The 18,597-nt window shown below is 42.0% G+C and overlaps 1 protein-coding gene across 2 annotated transcripts in view; it reads right to left on the bottom strand.

The window, feature by feature from the left end:
• The window catches only part of Plekha7 (pleckstrin homology domain containing A7), a 207,582-nt gene that overhangs the window by 72,123 nt on the left and 116,862 nt on the right, over nucleotides 1-18,597 (bottom strand). For both annotated transcript variants that reach the window (XM_071616367.1, XM_027942413.2), the window contains one exon: nucleotides 10,363-10,446. In XM_071616367.1, coding sequence (XP_071472468.1) covers nucleotides 10,363-10,446 — 84 coding nt within the window. The remainder of the gene's footprint in view (nucleotides 1-10,362; nucleotides 10,447-18,597) is intronic.

Here is an 18,597-nt window from a genome sequence, read left to right as displayed (position 1 = left end):
GGATTTTATCAAATTTAAGCTTAAGCTTTCACTTAAGCTACTAATAGAGTCTTATTATATATGGAATATTTGAGAAATATAAGAAAAAGCTAAAAGCAGAGTAAATAAAATCACCCAGAGTCCTGCTATCCAAATGCTTGATATATTTATATCCACTCTTTTTTTTAATGCCTGTTTTGGGCTTTAGGGGGTGGGCACTTTTTGGTTTTTACATAATTGTGATCGTGAACTTACATCTTCATTTTTTAAACCATTGTAAAATCATCAACATGATTTTAAATGACTATCTCATTTTCCATCAATGGAAAATGAGACACCCAATATCTTCTCTGTAGGACAAAGATTTGTGATTGATCCTGAAAATCCAGAACAAATGGATACTGTTGCCATTTCTGTACCTTACAATTTTGAGTTCTAACTGCCTCCCCACATGTTCTAACCCCCAGCACTCCCCAGCCACTCCCTAGTGGAAGAAAGATGGCAGCCTTGGGTAAGCCAGGAAAGAGGGTATGACAGCCATGTGGGGAGCCATCTATGAACAGATTTTGGCTATAGAAGGACTGACTGTGGCTATAACTCTGGACATCAGTGAATGACAGCAGTAGATGGGGAAGGAAAAGAAAGGAACATACAATGACAATTCTAGTTCTCATGCACTGTGCTGCTCAGCCACACCCAAGGGAAGCTTATGAGAAGACATGATGAAAGTCCAAATTCAATTTGCCCCAGGGAAGAGACTGAGTTGTCTATATGAACACAGAGCATGTCCTCCCCAGGGCCTCTCACAGGCAGGGACAGCTCCCAACTCAAGCCACAGACTCAGCCAAGACCTGGTTCTTTGAAAGATCAAGGGACAACACAGCTACCCACCCTGTCCAAGTAATAAGATCTGTCTTCAGAGGATGTTCCTCTGAATCTCCTCAACATGGATCATGGTCTTTCAGATCCTTCACGGGGGATAAGTCTTTAGAAATAACTACAAGTTATCCAGAATTATAAAGTAGAAAAAATAATGGTGGTCATGCTTGGGGATACCACTTGGCATTAAATAGGAATATGAAAAAAGTTTCCAAATAATTTTTTTACTCGGCTGAAAAACTGGCTCTGATAGAAACTACTAGTAGTGGTTCACCTCAAAAGCTTAGCAATGGGAACATCCTTGTGTGACACATTCGGAACAGACAATACTCCAAGGGATATCTCTCACTTGGATATGGGAATGCCAGTACATTTGTTCCAGCCAATTTCATCTTACAGGGGTGTTCCCCACTTAAAAGCCTGGGAAGACACTGATTTGTCCTCAAGTCCTCAAACTGGGTATACTGTACTGGTAAGTCTCAACCAAGAAATGTTCCCATCCCAGAGAAAAGCCTGCGTCCCTGAACAAAGCAACTGTGAAAAACACATGCCCCTGGCATGCCCTCAGGCACACTGAGTCATGCAGATCCCTGGGACAGGAGACCAAACAACCTGCACATGCAGACTCTTGGTGTCATTAAACAAAATCTATTAACTTAAAAGCCTGCTTGCTGGGTTTCTGTGCTATCTGGATTCCCAGTACAGTGGGATGGTTTGAACAAAGACCTCGCTTTCCTTGGTTTAAGCTACATGAATGCCAATTATTTTGCTGGAGGGCTGTGGGCTGAAGTTCAAAACAGAGAGCTAGAGTTTTTGCTCAACTGCCTCCCATGGGAAATGCACAAGAGAAGCAAGGACTAGATAAAGTCAATCTGGAAAAAAAAAAAAAAAAACAGTTGAAGAATGACTGATTCTACTCTGAACTTTGTCAAGGATGTTTCAGGGGAGCCTAGGCAGGAAATGGCTTTCTCTATGCTTCGATTTCCCCATCTGTATAAGGAGCTGCCTTCTGCTTCCTGCATGTCCAGAACCAAATGCATGTAACATTGACAGATTTAGCCAGAAAGGAAGGTTATGAGTACAGAAGTCTTTTTTTTTTCCAGTAGGTCTGCATTTGGAGAAATTTGTTTAAGGAGCCTTAGCTGCCGCTCAATTAATGGCAAGAACTGAAGCACTAAAGAGGGATCACAGCAAGACCATTCCCTACTCTATATGTCACAAGAGGTAGGACAAGGATAACCAACCCTGAAGGATAGGTACGAAAGGTCAAGCAAAGGGACTAGGTGGCACCTGTCAAGCACCTACTATGGCCTTTTCCCTGTATTACTTCAGTTTTACCATCTCCATTTTGTAGATAAGGAAATCGAGTCCCAGAGAGATTAATGACTTGCTTAAGACAATAGCTGAACCCTGAAGCCTGAGCTTTTGCCACAAAGACTGTTCCATGACAAGTCCTGAGGTCTGAGAGAAGTAGGCTTTGGTTCTTAACCCCAAGGCCGTGCCCAAACCAGTGGGATCCTGGGGTATTGGAAAGAGCAAGAGCCCAGGTAACTGGGTCTCAGCCAAGCTCTGAAGCTTACTGACTCCCCCACAAATCACATCCAGATCCCTGAGCCTCCGTTTCCATTTTGTAAAATGGAGTGAAAATTGCCTTTCATCTCACAAGGCAATTATATGTATTGAAATGACACTTTGAAAACCATGAAGCACTGCATGAAATGAAATGCATTACTCGTGACTGTTACTAGTGGAGACCCCAGAATTTAAATCCCACCTACAGTTTATTTTTATTTTGAAGGCACTTTTCTCCAGAAAACTCAAGGTGCCAAACAATTAGTTTATAAACAACGATCACTTCCTATAAAAACAGAGTGCTTTATCTGTGAATTTTTAAAAAATATTTTTTATTAGGGGCTGGGGTTATAGCTCAGTGGTAGAGTGCTCGCCTAGCATGCATGGGGCACTGGGTTCAATCCTCAGCACCGCATAAAAATAAAATAAAGATATTGTGTCCACCTAAAACTAAAAAATAAATTAAAAATTATTTTTTAAAAAGTATTTTTTATTAGTTATAGATGGACATAATACCTTTATTTATTTTTTATGTGTTGCTGAGAATCGAACCCAGTGCCTTACACATGCAAGACAAGCACTCTCCTACTGAGCCACAACCCCAGCCCTTTATCTGGGAGTTTTTTGTTGTCATTGTTGTTAAAGTTTATAAACTCTGTGGAATAACCCATTCTGAAATAGTGTCAAGAGTCATTAAGACTACAGCAGGAAGTTAGAAAGCTATGGGGAAATAAGGATCTCTTACTGAAAAGACCTCATTAAAGGACACGTGTATGCTACTGATAGGCCAAAAAAATGGGATCCTAGATTCATATCTGTCCTCAAGAATTCTACACAGGGAGCTTAGCTAAAATTTGTAATATGAAAGGAGGAGTATATGAGAAGAGGGCACAATTACAGACACCAGCACATTTTTTAAGGAGCTTACGCCCACCAACTAAGAGGTTTGGAAAAAGCAATACACAATCAAAATCAGGAAAAAAAAAGAAAGTTCTTGTCCCAAATAGGCATAGATACCTCCACACCCCCTCTTCCCAGAGAAAGAGACGCAGACAGACCGCCAACGCTCACTGTAAACTCCCAACACCCTGGGGGAGGCTGTCTGACATGGGTTTTCATTCAGTAACTGTGGCCTCATTACTCAACTATGGCTTTCTGTGTTCCTTCTTCCCCCTCAACTCCTCTTAAACACAGGCTACAATTCCTCATCCTACCCCAGGAGCTGGAGGCCAGCCCAAACAGCACCCCCTCACCTGGCATGAAAATAACCCTGTAAGACTTGCCCTTCAACTCAAATCAGAGAACTAACTGCCTTAGTCTTGGCATAAGTTCCTGCTCTGTGCATGACCTTGGACCAGTCTCTTCCACTGTCCAGGTTCAATGTGTATCTATGCAGGAGGAGAACTGGCCCTGAACCTCTACTGCTACCTCCACCTCTGCTCTGCTCTGCTCCTGTCTCAGAGATGCTCCAGTTCTAATCTGTGTCTTTGGCAAGCCCTCTTATAACCTATCTGAACCTCCCAGACTAACAAGCAGCCACTTTTTCATTAGACAATGACATTTTCTAATGCAGATCTGAGCATTTCCCAGACTTGTGGGGGAAGTAAAGCAAAAGCACAAGAAGGAAAAAAACAAAATTCATAGGAAGAAACAAAATTACTGTTTGCAAGAAGCAGCTTCCATTCTACACACGGCAAAGCCACCACTGCAGCATTTTCACCCTAGAGTCAGAGCTGAAGACATGGTTGCTGTGTGGCCGTGACTGCATCCCCAACGCCAGTGCCGATGCCCTTCAAATCATCCACTGCAAACATCAACACCTAGGTGTCTGAATGAACTAAGGTCCCCCTCCCCATCCCTTCCCCTACCTGTGACTGTCACAAATGCTGTTTCTGAATCCAGGTAAGAAAACTGAACAGTCAAGTTTCTGCATGTGTTTGCCAGGTGTTTCCATTTTTCCCCATTTTTTCTGCTGCCATGGCAACCAAATGCAACAGGCAAAGCTAGTCTAAGACTGTCAGCATCTAGAGATAAGGTGCTGGCTCTAACAACCACAGATGGAAACACACCAGCCTCACTGCCCAGAGCCCAACAGATGAGCAGAAGGATGGACTCCTTTGGATGCTCTGGAGTACCCTCTCTCCTGCTCCCATGCTGATAATCTCTTATTACCAGCTTTTACCAACTTGTAGCTACAGAAGGAGCAGGAGGAAGAGGAGACAGCCATCCCATAGCAGCAGGAGATACCTAGCCCCTAGGCCTAGAATCTGCACAAGCCTTAGGAGAGTCTTGCCCTGCAACCTGTAAAATGAATCCCCCTCAGCAGAACTCAAAGATCAGGAAGATGACTCTTACCTTCAGCAAGATTGCACCTTTTTAAATGTTATCCTCCAAATACCACTCAACATTTCATGCAATTTCACTTGTGTTTCTTTTACAAATAATCCAATGATAAAAATAGAGAAGGGACAAACTAAACTCACCAGGACATCAGGGTGGGCAGGCCAGATAGGGCACTTTCCTGGTTAGGAGCCTCCATGGAGATCCCACATGCTTTCCAGCTGACTGCTCAGACTGACAGCGGGCTTCTGAAGTTCCAGAGCAATCGCATAGTCTCTCACAACCCCAGGCCCCACCTCAACGTGAAATGCTTGACAGAGCCTGGGGATCAGTGCACACAGCCTGCTGTCAGTCAGCTGCTGGCGTCACCACTAAGGAATGCTTCTCTCCCCTTCCTGAGAGCTGTAGAGGTGTTTGTCAGCAGGTTCCTGGGCTGCCCAGAGCCAAGGAGAAATTGCTCCTGTGCAAGAGCACCCAACACTGAAACCAAAGCCCTGGGCGTCCAATGTTAAGGATGTGTGTGGCACTTTTAGCAAAAAAAGGGCTGGCTCCAAGCTCACAATTCAAAAACGTCACTAAGAATCAGGAAAGAGGCTTAAGAAGAGCACAAATGATCCAGTCTCTGAAAATGAGGTCCTATAAGAAAAGGTTTGAGAACATTTTCTGCAGAAGAGATGGTTGAGAAGGCTTGGCATCTTTCAAGCAAGAGTGAAGTGACTATGGATTTTCATTACCACAAATACGATTACAATTAAAAAGTCTATGCAGCAGTAGCATACTCAGCTGGCAAGCTGTTTGAGTATGGCCAACAACAAAGATTGTCCCCTGAAGAACACTCAAGTATGCAATATAACATGTTGTTTAGAAGCACAACATCTGGGGCCAGAATTCCTGGATTTAAATCTTGACTCCACCACTTACTAGCTTGTACAAATCTATTGAGTCTAATGACTGATGCCCACCCCCCATTGGAAACAAAGAACTGAGAACTAAATAGCATAATAGAAAGGGTGAAATGAAAAAACACGTACTCTAGTCATACAGCAAACATAGCTTGTTGGCAACAGGCCCAAAAGGGCTACTTCCCTTATTAGTCTGAACTGTGAGTTATTAAGGGTAATCATTAATGCTATCCAATAAAAATGTGTGATTTTTTTTTCCCCAGGTACATGGTGGATAAGCACTTCCCTACTTCTCTTGAAGTTGGGAGTGGTTCTGGGACTTGCTTTGACCAATAAAACATCAGTGGAACAGCTAGTGTATAATCCATTCAGGTCCCTTTTTCTTGCCTTTGGCAATTGTGAAAACATAGAAATGAAGCCTCCCTAAGTAAAGATGACAGAACATAGTCCCTCAGGTGACCTACAATGGACACAGAACAAAAATGAAAAATATTTTATTTTAAATCATTAAAATCTTGTTTCTTGTTATCACAGCAGACCCTAGCCTATCCTGAATGATTCTGTATGATTGACACAGAAACTAGAACACTTAGGGCTCTTGTCTTCTGTATCCATCAGATCATAGCTTTCTCTGTACCTCTCATCTGTAAGATAGAAACCGTCTTTGGGTGGACATGCACTGATTATTCCAAGCGGCTCAGATGAGTCCTACCTGCCAACAGGTGAGGAAGATTTACCTGTTTATACCCACAATGGCCTAAGAGAAGTCCCCATGGAGATGGGCCTTATAAATTTTTTTCTTCTCACAGAAAGAACCCAAGATTATTTGACTAAAATCTAAGCTTGCCACCACAGCCCAAAGAATGTTGGGTATCTGGAGAATACTTATGGGTGAACAGAAGAACTTGGGAATAACTAATGAAGAATGAGAAGTTTAGTAAGTTGTCTAAATCAGTTGTTTTCAAGCTTTTGCCTGTATCAGAATCACCCAGGAAGCTTGTTAAAAACCCAGACTACTGGGCCCTGCCTCTGAATCAGCAGGTCTGGATAGGCCCAAGAACCTGTATCTTTATCAAGTAACCAAGAGACACCGTTTTAGAGACCACACTTTGAGAATCACTGCTCCAGAAGGATTAGCTTTAAGAAACCGGAGGCGGTGGCTTTGGTGAGGGGAATAAGTGGGGTTATAACTCTCCAGGAGTTGGACTTACCAGATACTCTTTGGAGAAATAAAGGAAAGGCCCAGTTTTACCTTTTCCACCCAAGATACTCATCTGACAGTGCATGTACAAGAACACCAATGGTCATCACAGTCATTTATCCTCATCACATAACACCCTTTACAACAAAATTGAGTTTCTTTAAGGGAACAAAAGAGGAATGTCATTTATTTGCATATTTTTTTACCTTTATTTATTTTTATTTGGTGCTGAGGATGGAACCTAGGGTCTCTCACGTGCAAGGCGAGCGCTCTACTGCTGAGTCACAACCCCAGCCCCAATTTGAATATTTTCAAAACAGTTCCTGCAAGGGGAAATTATGCCTTAGCCTCCAGAGTTTCTCCAGGAGATATATCTGGATGTGTTTCAGGAAGGAGCAATTTAGGTAATTGGCTACAGCCTTCCTCTTCATCTCTATCTTCACACTCTCCTTCATAAACCTCCACTACAAGTCATTCTTCTTGACTTCTGACCCCACCAAGGCTGGTCATACCTTGCATGGGTTGTTCAGGACCCACACATGTGTGCACACACACTAATCTTCCCACATCTAAACTGTCCCCTTCCTTCAGTTTAGGGCCAGACTTCTTTCATCTTTACCAAGGTCAATCAATCACCAAGTTCTGTCAATTTCAGCTCCCAAGTATCTCCAGAATCCACCCAGTGCTCTTAATTTCTCACTCTAGCTCAATTGGTGTAGACCTTCCACGCAGTACCCTATTTCTCTGTGGGTCTTTGCCCAAGTTGTTCATCTTGACAAAACAGGTTTCAATTTAAACTAGACAAAACAGGTTTCAATTTAAACTATAGCCCTTCCCAGGACTGAGGGGCTTTCCACAGACCCTACAGCAGGTTAGAGTCTCCTTTAATCAATTCCCACAAAGCCCTATGTTTCCTCTATCACAAATAATTCATAACATTTTTGATCTTGTCATTATCTGTCTTCGTAAGCTCCTTGCCAACAGGACCACATTTGTCTTGCTCCAGAGTCCAACACAGCCCCAACACAATTTAAGTTTATGAATAAGTGTGGAAATCTTCACATTTTTTTTCCTAACCCTTTGTCTCAATGCCTTTTACAAGGAATATCCGACTACCCAGTGCCACCCAACCCCTGAGATAATCAGATATACCCATGACATCCAGGAAATGGCCTCAGAAAGAAGGAACACCTTTTCCTTGGAAACTGGATGGAATTGAGATTAATTAGAGATATTCTGGCAGGAGAAAAAAGCCTACCTATTCAGAAGTAGTGAAGGGATAGTTTTCTGTTAAGAATGAAGGGAAGGGGGCTGGGATGTGGCTCAAGCGGTAGCGCGCTCGCCTGGCATGCGTGCGGCCCGGGTTCGATCCTCAGCACCACATACAAAACAAAGATGTTGTGTCCGCCGATAACTAAAAAATAAATATTAAAATTCTCTCTCTCCCTCTCTCTCTTTCTCTCTTTAAAAAAAAAAAAGAATGAAGGGAAGAAGAAATATTTGTGACAGAATTGTTTAGTGATGGAAGCCTATGCATCTCTAGCAGCTCTTACTGAAGTTGGTAACTTCCTGCACCAAGAGTTCTGATGGATTCTCCATTCAAACCTTATAAAGATGGGTGACTGTCTCACAAAGGGGACTGAATTCAAGGACCTCTTCTCTTCAGAATTCTATACACAAACTCATTTGGGGCTGGAATTTGAGGAATTCACTCTCTCATACAGAAGTTCTTTCTCCATGTAGGAGACAAGACAAACTTTACCTTCTACTACTCTCTCAACTACAGGATGAGCATCCCTTATCCAAAATGCTTAGAATTCAAAGTGTTTCAGATTTCAGAGTGTTTCAGATTTAGGAATATCTACATGGACTTCACCAGTTGAGCATACCTAATTCAAAAATCCTAAAATCTGAAAAACCTTTTTTTAATGTATTTCTTTTTAGTTACAGATTGATACAATACCTTTATTTTGTTTCTTTTTATGTGGTGCTAAGGATCGAACCCAGTGCGCCTCACACATGCTAGGCAAGTGCTCTACCACTGACCCATAACACCAGCTCCCTGAAAACCTTTTTGAGTGCCAATATAATTCTCAAATTTTTTGAGTTTGGAACATTTCAGATAAAGGATGCACAACCTGTAGTATTAAAGTCAGACCCTGCCCCACCCTGAGCCTGGCAGTCATGTCCCATGGACCACCATTACCAAAATAATTAACCAAGCAATCTCTGACAAAGTCAAAGGCTGGATTGCCTGAAAAGAACACCACATAAAGACAGCAGAGACCTTAAAATCTAGCCATCCTTGGGTGGCATCTGGCTCTCTACTTCTAGCCATCTGACTTTGTACAAGTGACTTTTATTTTTTTGATTCCCGGCATCTTCACCTCTAAAGAGTGATGATGGTCAACCTCTCAGGATTACTGTATTACACGAGATATGCATGTAAAGCCTCCAGCACAGAGTAAACATGCAAGAAAAGTCAGTGTCATCACAATTATAGATTTCTAATTTTAAAAGTTCTGTAGGATAATGAATCTAAACTGAAAATACTGTAGAGATAAAATTACACGTTTTGAATTTACTTCAAAATAATCCAATGGGTGAAAGGGGGGGTATGGATGAAATAAAATTATGAGCACATTGGAGTTACTGCCTTCTCTCAACTTTTATATGTTTAAATTTTTCCATAATTAAAAAATTCAAAAACAGTAAGTACTAAGGCAGGAAAATACTACAAAAATATAAATACTGATGGTTTATTTTAAGATCACATTTTATTTAAGTTACAGAACATAGGGAAAATTTTATTTAAAACTTAAAGCTAATATCCCTTTGCTTCTCAAAAATAAATATTTTCTTCAGATAGACTTGCCCCAGATGAGAAGGGAGCAGAACAACTTATGCACTTTTCTTGCCTTCATTTTTTGGAAAAACAATATGTGCTGCTCGGGTTGTACATGTATTTTTATGTAGACAATCCCTGGTGACAGAATCCACCTCTGAGCAACTAGCCAGACATCAGCTGAAACTGAGCTGTGGAGCAGGAAAGTTCCCATGTTAGGAACAAAGCAGAGAGGATTCAAAATGTTCAGGGATGGTGGTATCACCAGCCTCCTCACTTATAGACCCCAGCTTTGGATTCTCATGAGGCTTACCTGTGAGGCTGACTCTCAGTGTGAGGTTATATTTATTCTCATACCAGATGAGTGGTCTAGTCAGAGCACAGCTAATATGTTAGATGATGCTTCAGGGGAAAGGAAACTTTTAAGAGGCTCTGACTGTACCAACCTCAGCATATCCCTATATCATCTCTCCTTCACCATATCATCCTCTGATAGAATTCTGGAGATTGAAAAATAAAATTCTTCCCATATTTCACATTGAATCAACAAACCCACTCCAATAGTCCAATAAGCTTTGTTCTAAGCAAATAACTTTAAGCCCCCAAACTCTGCCTGGATAAGAAGAATATATAAAAATACTTACTCTTCTTGAAGAATGAATTCACTATTTTCTGGAGAAAACTGCCCTGTCACAGGATGCCTGAATGCTGTGGTGTGCTGATTATGGCTAGAGAGAGAGAGAAAGAGAGAGAGAGAGAGAGATGATGAATAGAAGTCATGTTAATGAAAGGATTACAAACACAACCATCAGTAACGTATGGGGGACCCTTGGTCACCATCACTCCTCACAGAAGTGGGCCTTTTCTCTGAGAGGCATTTAATCTCTCAAATGCAATTACATTGGAAAATCAAGAATTTCCAACTCAGGTGCCAAAGCCCACCTTAAAGACAAGGATTTTAATTCCAAGGAAGTCTTGACTTCAAGAGAAGATTGTATATCTTGGAGACATTTCATGAAGTACTTACTCTAATACACTGAGGGGCTGAATAGCAAATTATTTTAAGATAGAATGAGCTAAAATAAGAATGAAGGGAAGTAGACGACACTTTCAACAGCTTATAACAACCATGAAGCAGGGAAAGAATTCTAAGAATTAACTTCCCGCCCAGAAAATTCTATCTCCTTAAAATTCTTCTCTCTACTACAAAATGTGTTCAGTTCAATGATGGGATAATAAACATTTGGGCATGTCTCTGCAACATGACCTGTGCAATTTCAACACTGGAGTTTCTATCACCCTTTGAAGTTAGCAGGGATCAGCTTCCAAGCCAAGCTGACAGACACAACCAAAGTCTGTAGGTGTTTTGTATGTTGACAAAGGCTGCCTGGTTCTTTTAGGATGGAGGAGTGAGCTCTAGAGGCTGCTAGTTTGTTCCATGAATAAACTAAACTAACATCCTCTTTTCTTTATTTAAATTTTTTTTTTAATTTTCCAATCACAAAATCAGTTATTTTCAAAATTTTATAAAATATGAAAAGGAAAAAAATCATCCATGATGTCCAAATCTGGAGATATAGCTGAGTATCTTCTTATGAGTTGTTTTTCTTTTTCTTTCTATTTAAAAAAATAGTGATATATATTTTCTCCCTGCATCTTATTAATGTAGAAAATATCCTATTTCATTAAGGCTTCTTTATTTGAAATGATTAAATAATAGTCTTACCATATGGATACAATTTTTTTTTTCATATAACTGTTCAAAAAGTGTCACTGGGCACATGTATGCCAGGCAGTGCTATAGTTGGTACTAGAGACACAAAGGGAACAAAAAAGTCCCAACTCTATGGTGCTTATATTTTAGATCATAGTCTTCTAATGCTGGACATTTGGGGTGCCTTCCCCATTGCTACTATAATCCATGCATCTTTGAGCATAGGCTTTTTATGAAACTCTAATTATTTCCTTGTGTTAAACTCCCAGAGATGAAATTATTGAATCGAAAGGCATGGTCACTTTTTAAATCTCTTAATACAGACAACTAAAATGCTTCTGTTAGGATATTATTGCCATCTCCAAATTGAGCCCTGAGCCTCCCTGGAGATTAGTATGTCTAAATCAGCACAAAAGTTAAAAAAGAAAAGTTCTTGAAACCTATAAAGTTTTCCTTACTCTGCCCAGTGCCTAGGATAAGCTGGGCACTCAGGACTAGAGCAGCCTGGATCCTAATGAGCCAAATGTGAAGCAGGGCTGTTCCTGGCCCTCCCACCATGTGCCACCCCTACCACACCCTTACCCACCCATCCAACTACAGCTGGCCTCTCTTTCTGGGCTCCTACTCTCAAGTGAGCCCGTGGAATTCTATGACCTTATCTGGCGGGCAGCAGCCTGGTCTTTTCCTAAGAACAGCAGCTTTCAGGGGTGAGCATCTGAGGTAAAGGATGAGAAGTAGGCCCCCTTAACACCTGTTTCAGAAATCCCTGCATCATGTTCAAGGGGTAGGCTTTATTTGCATCCACTTTCTTCTAGAGTCATTTCTACTCACTGGGGAACTTGAAAATGCAAATTATAATCTAATCCTGCCTCATTTTGAGAGAGAGAGAGAGAGAGAGAGAGCGAGCGAGCGCAAGCCCACACCCTGGTTGTAATGGGAATAACAATAAAGCAGTAACACCAAAATCCACTATTACCTCTAAAGGACTTTACAGTCTACAAAGCCTTCTCTTAACAGCTCAGTTGTTAACATCATGAACCCCCATCTTTATGAATGAGGAAACTGGGCTCAGAGAGGTTAAATGATTTGCACAAAAAGCTTTTGTTGGGCTGGGGGATGCAGTTCAGTTGTAGAACACTTGTTTAGCATGCACAAAGTCCTAGGTTCAATCCCCAGTTTACAGCTAAATAATAAATAACTTTGTCAATAACTGATGAAACTGGGACATAAATGCAGGTCCTCTAGTTTTTAATATCTTTTTTGCATGATAACTGGACATTTCCTTCCCTTAGGGATCTGTGCGCCTGGCAGCCTCCTGGACATGATCAGAAAGCCCTAAAGACAAGACATGAGAAAAATAGCACCACTCACCACTATTCCCTGTTCCTATCTCCTGTTTTCCCCCTTGGACCCAGTGCCAAAGTTTTGAGTGAAGACACTTGTGCAGCCCTCAGTAGCTACAAGATCAGTTGGTAAATCTCTAATAGATGAGGACATGGAGCCAAGTTTTCTATGTGTCTGTAGCAGATCCATCCACTGGTAACCACCTTGTCATACACACTATCTAACCTTCAAAGCAATTCCTGGGCTCCTTATCCCCAATCGGTATCTGCTTAAATAAGCTCAGAGCTTGGGTAAATGAATACCGAGCTGCAAGGTCTAGGCACTAAATTGAATTTTGCATGCTAACATTAGAAGGAAAATAATTTTTAAAAGTTGACCAAAAAAAAATAATATCTGCCATCTGATCAAATCTAGAGGCAGCTCCCCAAACTTTCTTCCCTAATATGGAAGCTGCCCTCTGTGCTAAAACATTCCTGGCCACGGTACCATCACCAGCCTTCTGCGTTTACACCACGTTTTCAGCATGCTCACATTTGTCATCTTATTGGATCCTGGCAACTACTCACTAAAGTAGGCAGGACAGATATTTTTATTCCCATGATACACATAAGAAAAACAAGGCTCCAGGTTATGGGACGTTATTTGAACACTAAATTTTAAAAACGGGTATGGGAGGAGGGGGCGAAGTAATGACATAATGAGAAAATACGTGAGCCAACATAATGCTTCCTGAACACTGAGGTTTTAAAATTTGGTTGTTTTTGATCAAGTACACCCAGCTTGCTAATGGAAGAGTTCCTGGATCAGCACTCTTTGAGCAACAGAACAGGAGTCAGGTCTCTGGGTTATTCCACTCAATCTTCCCAAATACCTGGTAGGGCAGGTTATGTTTCATCACCAGGCCACAGGTGAGGAAGGTGAGACCCACAATGGGTAGGCAGCTTGCCCACAGCCACAGTCAACTTCTGGGTTCTTTCCACATCACCCACTTCTGAACTCTTTCCACTCCTCCACGCTCACCCTTTCCAAACGAAGTTTGCCCATTAAACTCATTTAGATTCTGCAAGTCCTCTAGCTTTACTTGCTTTTTCTGACCCATTGGTCCTAAAGCCCCCAGTCTGCTCCATTTTCTGATTCTAAAATCCATGAAGAGTCTCATATCCTATCACCCTGTCTTAAGCACTTAGCAGGCACAGACACATCCCCTGAAATACCCGTTCTTAAACCTGAATTGCCACCTTGCTCCCTGGTAATACAGAGATGACCAGGATGGGAGCCAGATGACTGGTTTCAAAGGAGCACAGAAACTCTTTCTCTTCTATACAAGCGCTTCTGTTTCTCTTCAGGCTACTGAGAAAGCAATTTGGAAAATGAGGTAAAACACAATGTAGTCTTCAATTTCAATTCTTCCTCTTCCAGAAATGGCCCCTCAAAGAAGCATGGCAGGCAATCCCATTGGAGAAGAACCAGGGAACACATATGAAGGTGGCGAGGAAGGATGGTCTCCATGAAGGCGGGCCATGGGTAACCATCCAGGTAAATAAGCACGCCTTCACAGGCCCAAGGGCGGAAAAGGACTGGGTTAGGGCCTACAGAAGCCTGGCAGCAACATAAGAGATGTGGTAACAAAATAAAGTGAGGACTAGGGAGAACTGGAATTTGAGCAACGTAAGAACTCATCTACAACCACAAACAAGGCTAGTCAGAAGGTAAAGTCCCACAATTTCTTGCAATGTTTTTTCAAGACCAATTTTGTATTCACATAGATTTTGAGTCTAATGTGAACAGTGAGTCTGTTTGGTTAAATATAAAGGTTCCAATTACTTATTAAGATGTGTTTTTGGCGTGGAAGGAATTTCTGCAGTTGTGTGAATGATGTCCAACAGTGGCAGTCAGAGAACCCTGATAAGTCTGATTTTCTGACAGTAGTGGTATTCGCATGCTAGTGGGATGAGTCTGCTCTGTCAATACTAGCTCTTCTCTGGCCCAGACTCTAAAGGGAAAAAAACAGCTTAAAATATAAGAGAAGGACTCTATTCAGGATCTTCTCATTAACATGCTCAGCAGAACTTACCTCTTGAACCTTTTCCTCAATGTGGCTCCCTGAACACTTAAAAAGAGTCACCTCACAGGTTAAAGCCACATCCAGCACTGCCTCTAGGTGTGTAAGGCAAAGATTTACAATCTTTGTTCTAAATCCAAGTGTCTCGATAAAACTGAGAATTCTGCATAACCTAATAATATTCCGAGTTTGGGCTGAAAACTGGAAATTGAAACTTCAAGAACACAAGAAACTGTCTCTTCCTCTTCTTCAGCTAATTTAGGCCCCTCAATAATGACATAGCACCAGATGCGGTGGTGCACACCTGTAACCTCAGCAACTTGAGAGACTGAAGCAGGAGGACCACAAGTTTAAGGCCAGCCTTGCTAAGTGGGACCTGTCTCAAAAAATAAAAACAGCTGGAGATGTAACTCAGTGGTAAAGTCGCCTAGGTTCAATCTCCAGTACAAAAAAGATTAAAAAAAAAAAAAAAGTAGCAATCAACAGTTGAAATGGCATTGCCACACTCACTCAACATTTCTTAAGCTCCTTTTGGTTTATTTTATTTAACGCTTTTACAAAATAGCTTGTTTAGTACAGTGTCACCATGGTTAATGTGGCATTGCTAAGGAAGCTGAGACTCTTACTAAAATGGTCTTTCAAATTAGCACTATTTTTTAGAAGTGTTAAGATTTTATAACAGCTGGCTGCATATGGGCATTCCTCTGGCAGGCCTTTCTTCCAGAAGCATGGGAATCAGGCCTTACGACCCAATGCATGGTCCCCATGCTCTCTCCAAGTAGAAGTTATCAATTCAGCACTAATTGACTTTCTTCAACATCTGCCCCTACCAACAAATCAGCCCAGAGCTCTGAGGCAGAAAATGTGGGTTCCAATAAGAGCAAACCACCCCCTCTCTGAGCCTCAGTCTTGCATTGGCAAACAGGGGACACAAATATTCCAAAGATTGTTGGAAGGTTACAATTACAGACATATATGAAAAAGTCTTGTACAACATTTGACATATAGAAGACACTCAATGTTTGCTGAACCTGACTGTGCCTTGATTATGGCAATGACTGATAGACATCTAATTTTTTTTTTAAGAGAGAGAGAGAGAGAGAGAATTTTTTAATATTTATTTTTTAGTTTTTTGGTGGACACAACGTCTTTATTTTATTTTTATGTGGTGCTGAGGATCGAACCCAGCGCCCCGCGCATGCCAGGCGAGCGCTTTACCGCTTGAGCCACATCCCCATCCCAACATCTAAATTTTAACAAGGAAAAATAGAATGATCCTTCTTCCCCACAAACCCAAGATTCATCCAGGCTTCCCAATTTCCAGTAACAGTCCAGTAATAGTCACTATCCAAAACCCTGGAGTCATCCTCTGTTCCTTTCTTTACTTTAACCTCCCTGTATAAGATGTATGCACGTCCTATTGCCTTACTGACAAAACGTGCTCTGCATTCATCCACTTCTTTCCATCTCCACAGCTAGCACCCTGCTCATCTCTTGATTAGATGCGGCAACAGCTCCTAATTGTTCCTTCTGTTTCTACCTTGGCCTCTGTACCTTCACCAGAAGCCTGTTGGATCTTTACAAATACAAGTTAGATCATGTTGTTTTTCCTACATTAAACCTTACAACAGTGACACATGACACAGAGTAAAAATAAGCTTCTTACCTTGGCTTACAAAACATGAGATGACTTGCATCCTGCCTAGTCTCAGCATCATCGTGAAACATCTTCCCCTGGCCCATCCTGCCCCAGCCACAGTGTCCTCCTTTCTGCTCCTTGAATACCAAGCTCTTTGCTACCTAACATCCTTTATACCCAATGTCCTTTTAGCCTGGATGTTCTTCCCCCTCCCCTACTCTCATAGTTCGTTCCTTGTCATTCAGACCTGAGCAAAATTATCACCATCAGCAAGCCCTTCCCAGCAGTGTCCCTTCATATTACATCACCCTTTTTTAGTTATCACTAGGTGTTATTTTTCTCACTGAGGTACGTGTGTGATTACTGTTGGTCTCCCTGACTAGCACATGAATTCCATGAGAGCAAGACCCTTGATGTCTTTCCACTACTGTATCAGCCATAACAGTGCCTGGTACACAGAAGGGGCCCAAAAATGTCTGCCAAAAGAATGAATGAGAAAAAATTATGAAGACTCTTACCTTAAATTTGAGGTTATACCTAGAAGTGAGCCAGGAATCCTACAGAAATCTGAACTTAGGTAAAAGAGAGATGAGCCATCAGCCATCAGAATGCCAGAGGAAGGAAGAGTGACACACCAACACACCACAAACACTTGATCCTTGGTGCTCCTGAACTGTGTTACAAAATAATTTGTAGAAATTAGCCCTCCCCTGCAACTCCCCCTCACCCTTGCAAATGAATGTTAATACACTCAACAGAATTAAAGAATGGAATACAAACACCCTAGAGGAAATTACTGAGTGATTAAAAACACAGAAGGACAACACAAACATCACCTCTCTCTCCCTTTTGTGAACCAGAGAGTTTAGGGTGTGAAGCCTACAATTTGATGACTGATTATACACTCTAGTATTGCTCTCTACTTACTTTACAGGCATTTTTTCTCCTCCCCTCTTCCCAACCTTCTACTCCTCAGCTCCTGAAGGGTTGGGAGCAGCCACTCCTATCACTGCAGCACAGGAATGGGAATGCCCATGCTGCAGCACCTGAACTCCTGCATTTCAAGAACCTAGGCACAAGGCCATGACACCTCCAGGGAGAGGCTGTGTAGAACCCAGCTTATTCGCTGATAGCAGCTACCCAATGCATCACAGAGCCTTAGAGAGTAGGGGAGAGAGGGGCCCGTAGGCTCTAATGAAGGATCCTACCTTGGGCTGGGAGCCTCTACCAGCCCCCAGGGAGCATGGAGCAGACCACAACAGAGCCTGCCTGCTTCCACACTATCCACATCTGACTTATACCCCACACCAAACTATGCAGCACTCAAACTATGCAGCAGCCAACTAGGCCCAGTTAGGCAAAGTAGGTCCAGCCAAACCCAGGCCCATCACCTGAAGGGCAGTCATCAACTGTCCTCCTTATTCAAAGGTGCCAAAAGGGGCAAAGCCAGGCATAAAGGAGTCACAAACTAACTGAATACCTCACAAAAAGGGAAGTGTGTACTTTCCAAATCCTGGACTTAACATACTGAAGTGTTCCAGCTGGGAATACTGGTGAATACCTGTAGTCCCAGTGGCTTCGGAGAGTAAGGCAGGAGGGCTTGGAAGTACAAGGCCAACCTGGGCAATTTAGCAAGACCCTCAGCAACTCAGTAGGATTTTGTCTCAAAATAAAAAGGGCTGGAAATGTAGCTCAATGGTGAATCACCCTTGGGATTCTATTCTCAATACCAAAACAAAAACAGATTGAAGTTTTCCAGCATAATTTGAAAAACTTTGTTTCATAGGTTTCTCCAGAGATTTTCAGATCCTCTCAGTGGCTAACTCATTTTGTGAAGGAGCTCCTCTGCCCCAGTAACCTGGGCTGCAAACTGCTTCCTGAGGTCTCACAGGTTCTCAATACCCAGGAAAAGATTAGAGTCAAACTCTTCATAGAATGAGGAATCAACCCAGAGAGCCATTCCCCTAGCTTTTTCAAAAGGAAGTTGGCAGAGAAACAATGTAATAAGAACCAAGTATCAGTTTTGTTCTGACCAACCAGTTCCATGGCCTGAACAAATCACTCAATGTCTCTGGGCCCTCATTTCCTCATCTATAAATTGAAGGCATTAGACACCCGAC

The sequence above is a fragment of the Marmota flaviventris genome, chromosome 9 (genome assembly GCF_047511675.1).
Source record: "Marmota flaviventris isolate mMarFla1 chromosome 9, mMarFla1.hap1, whole genome shotgun sequence".
Classification (NCBI taxonomy): Eukaryota; Metazoa; Chordata; class Mammalia; order Rodentia; family Sciuridae; genus Marmota; species Marmota flaviventris.
Note: the sequence above shows the minus strand (reverse complement) of the source record. Positions and strands in the feature narration are given on the sequence as shown.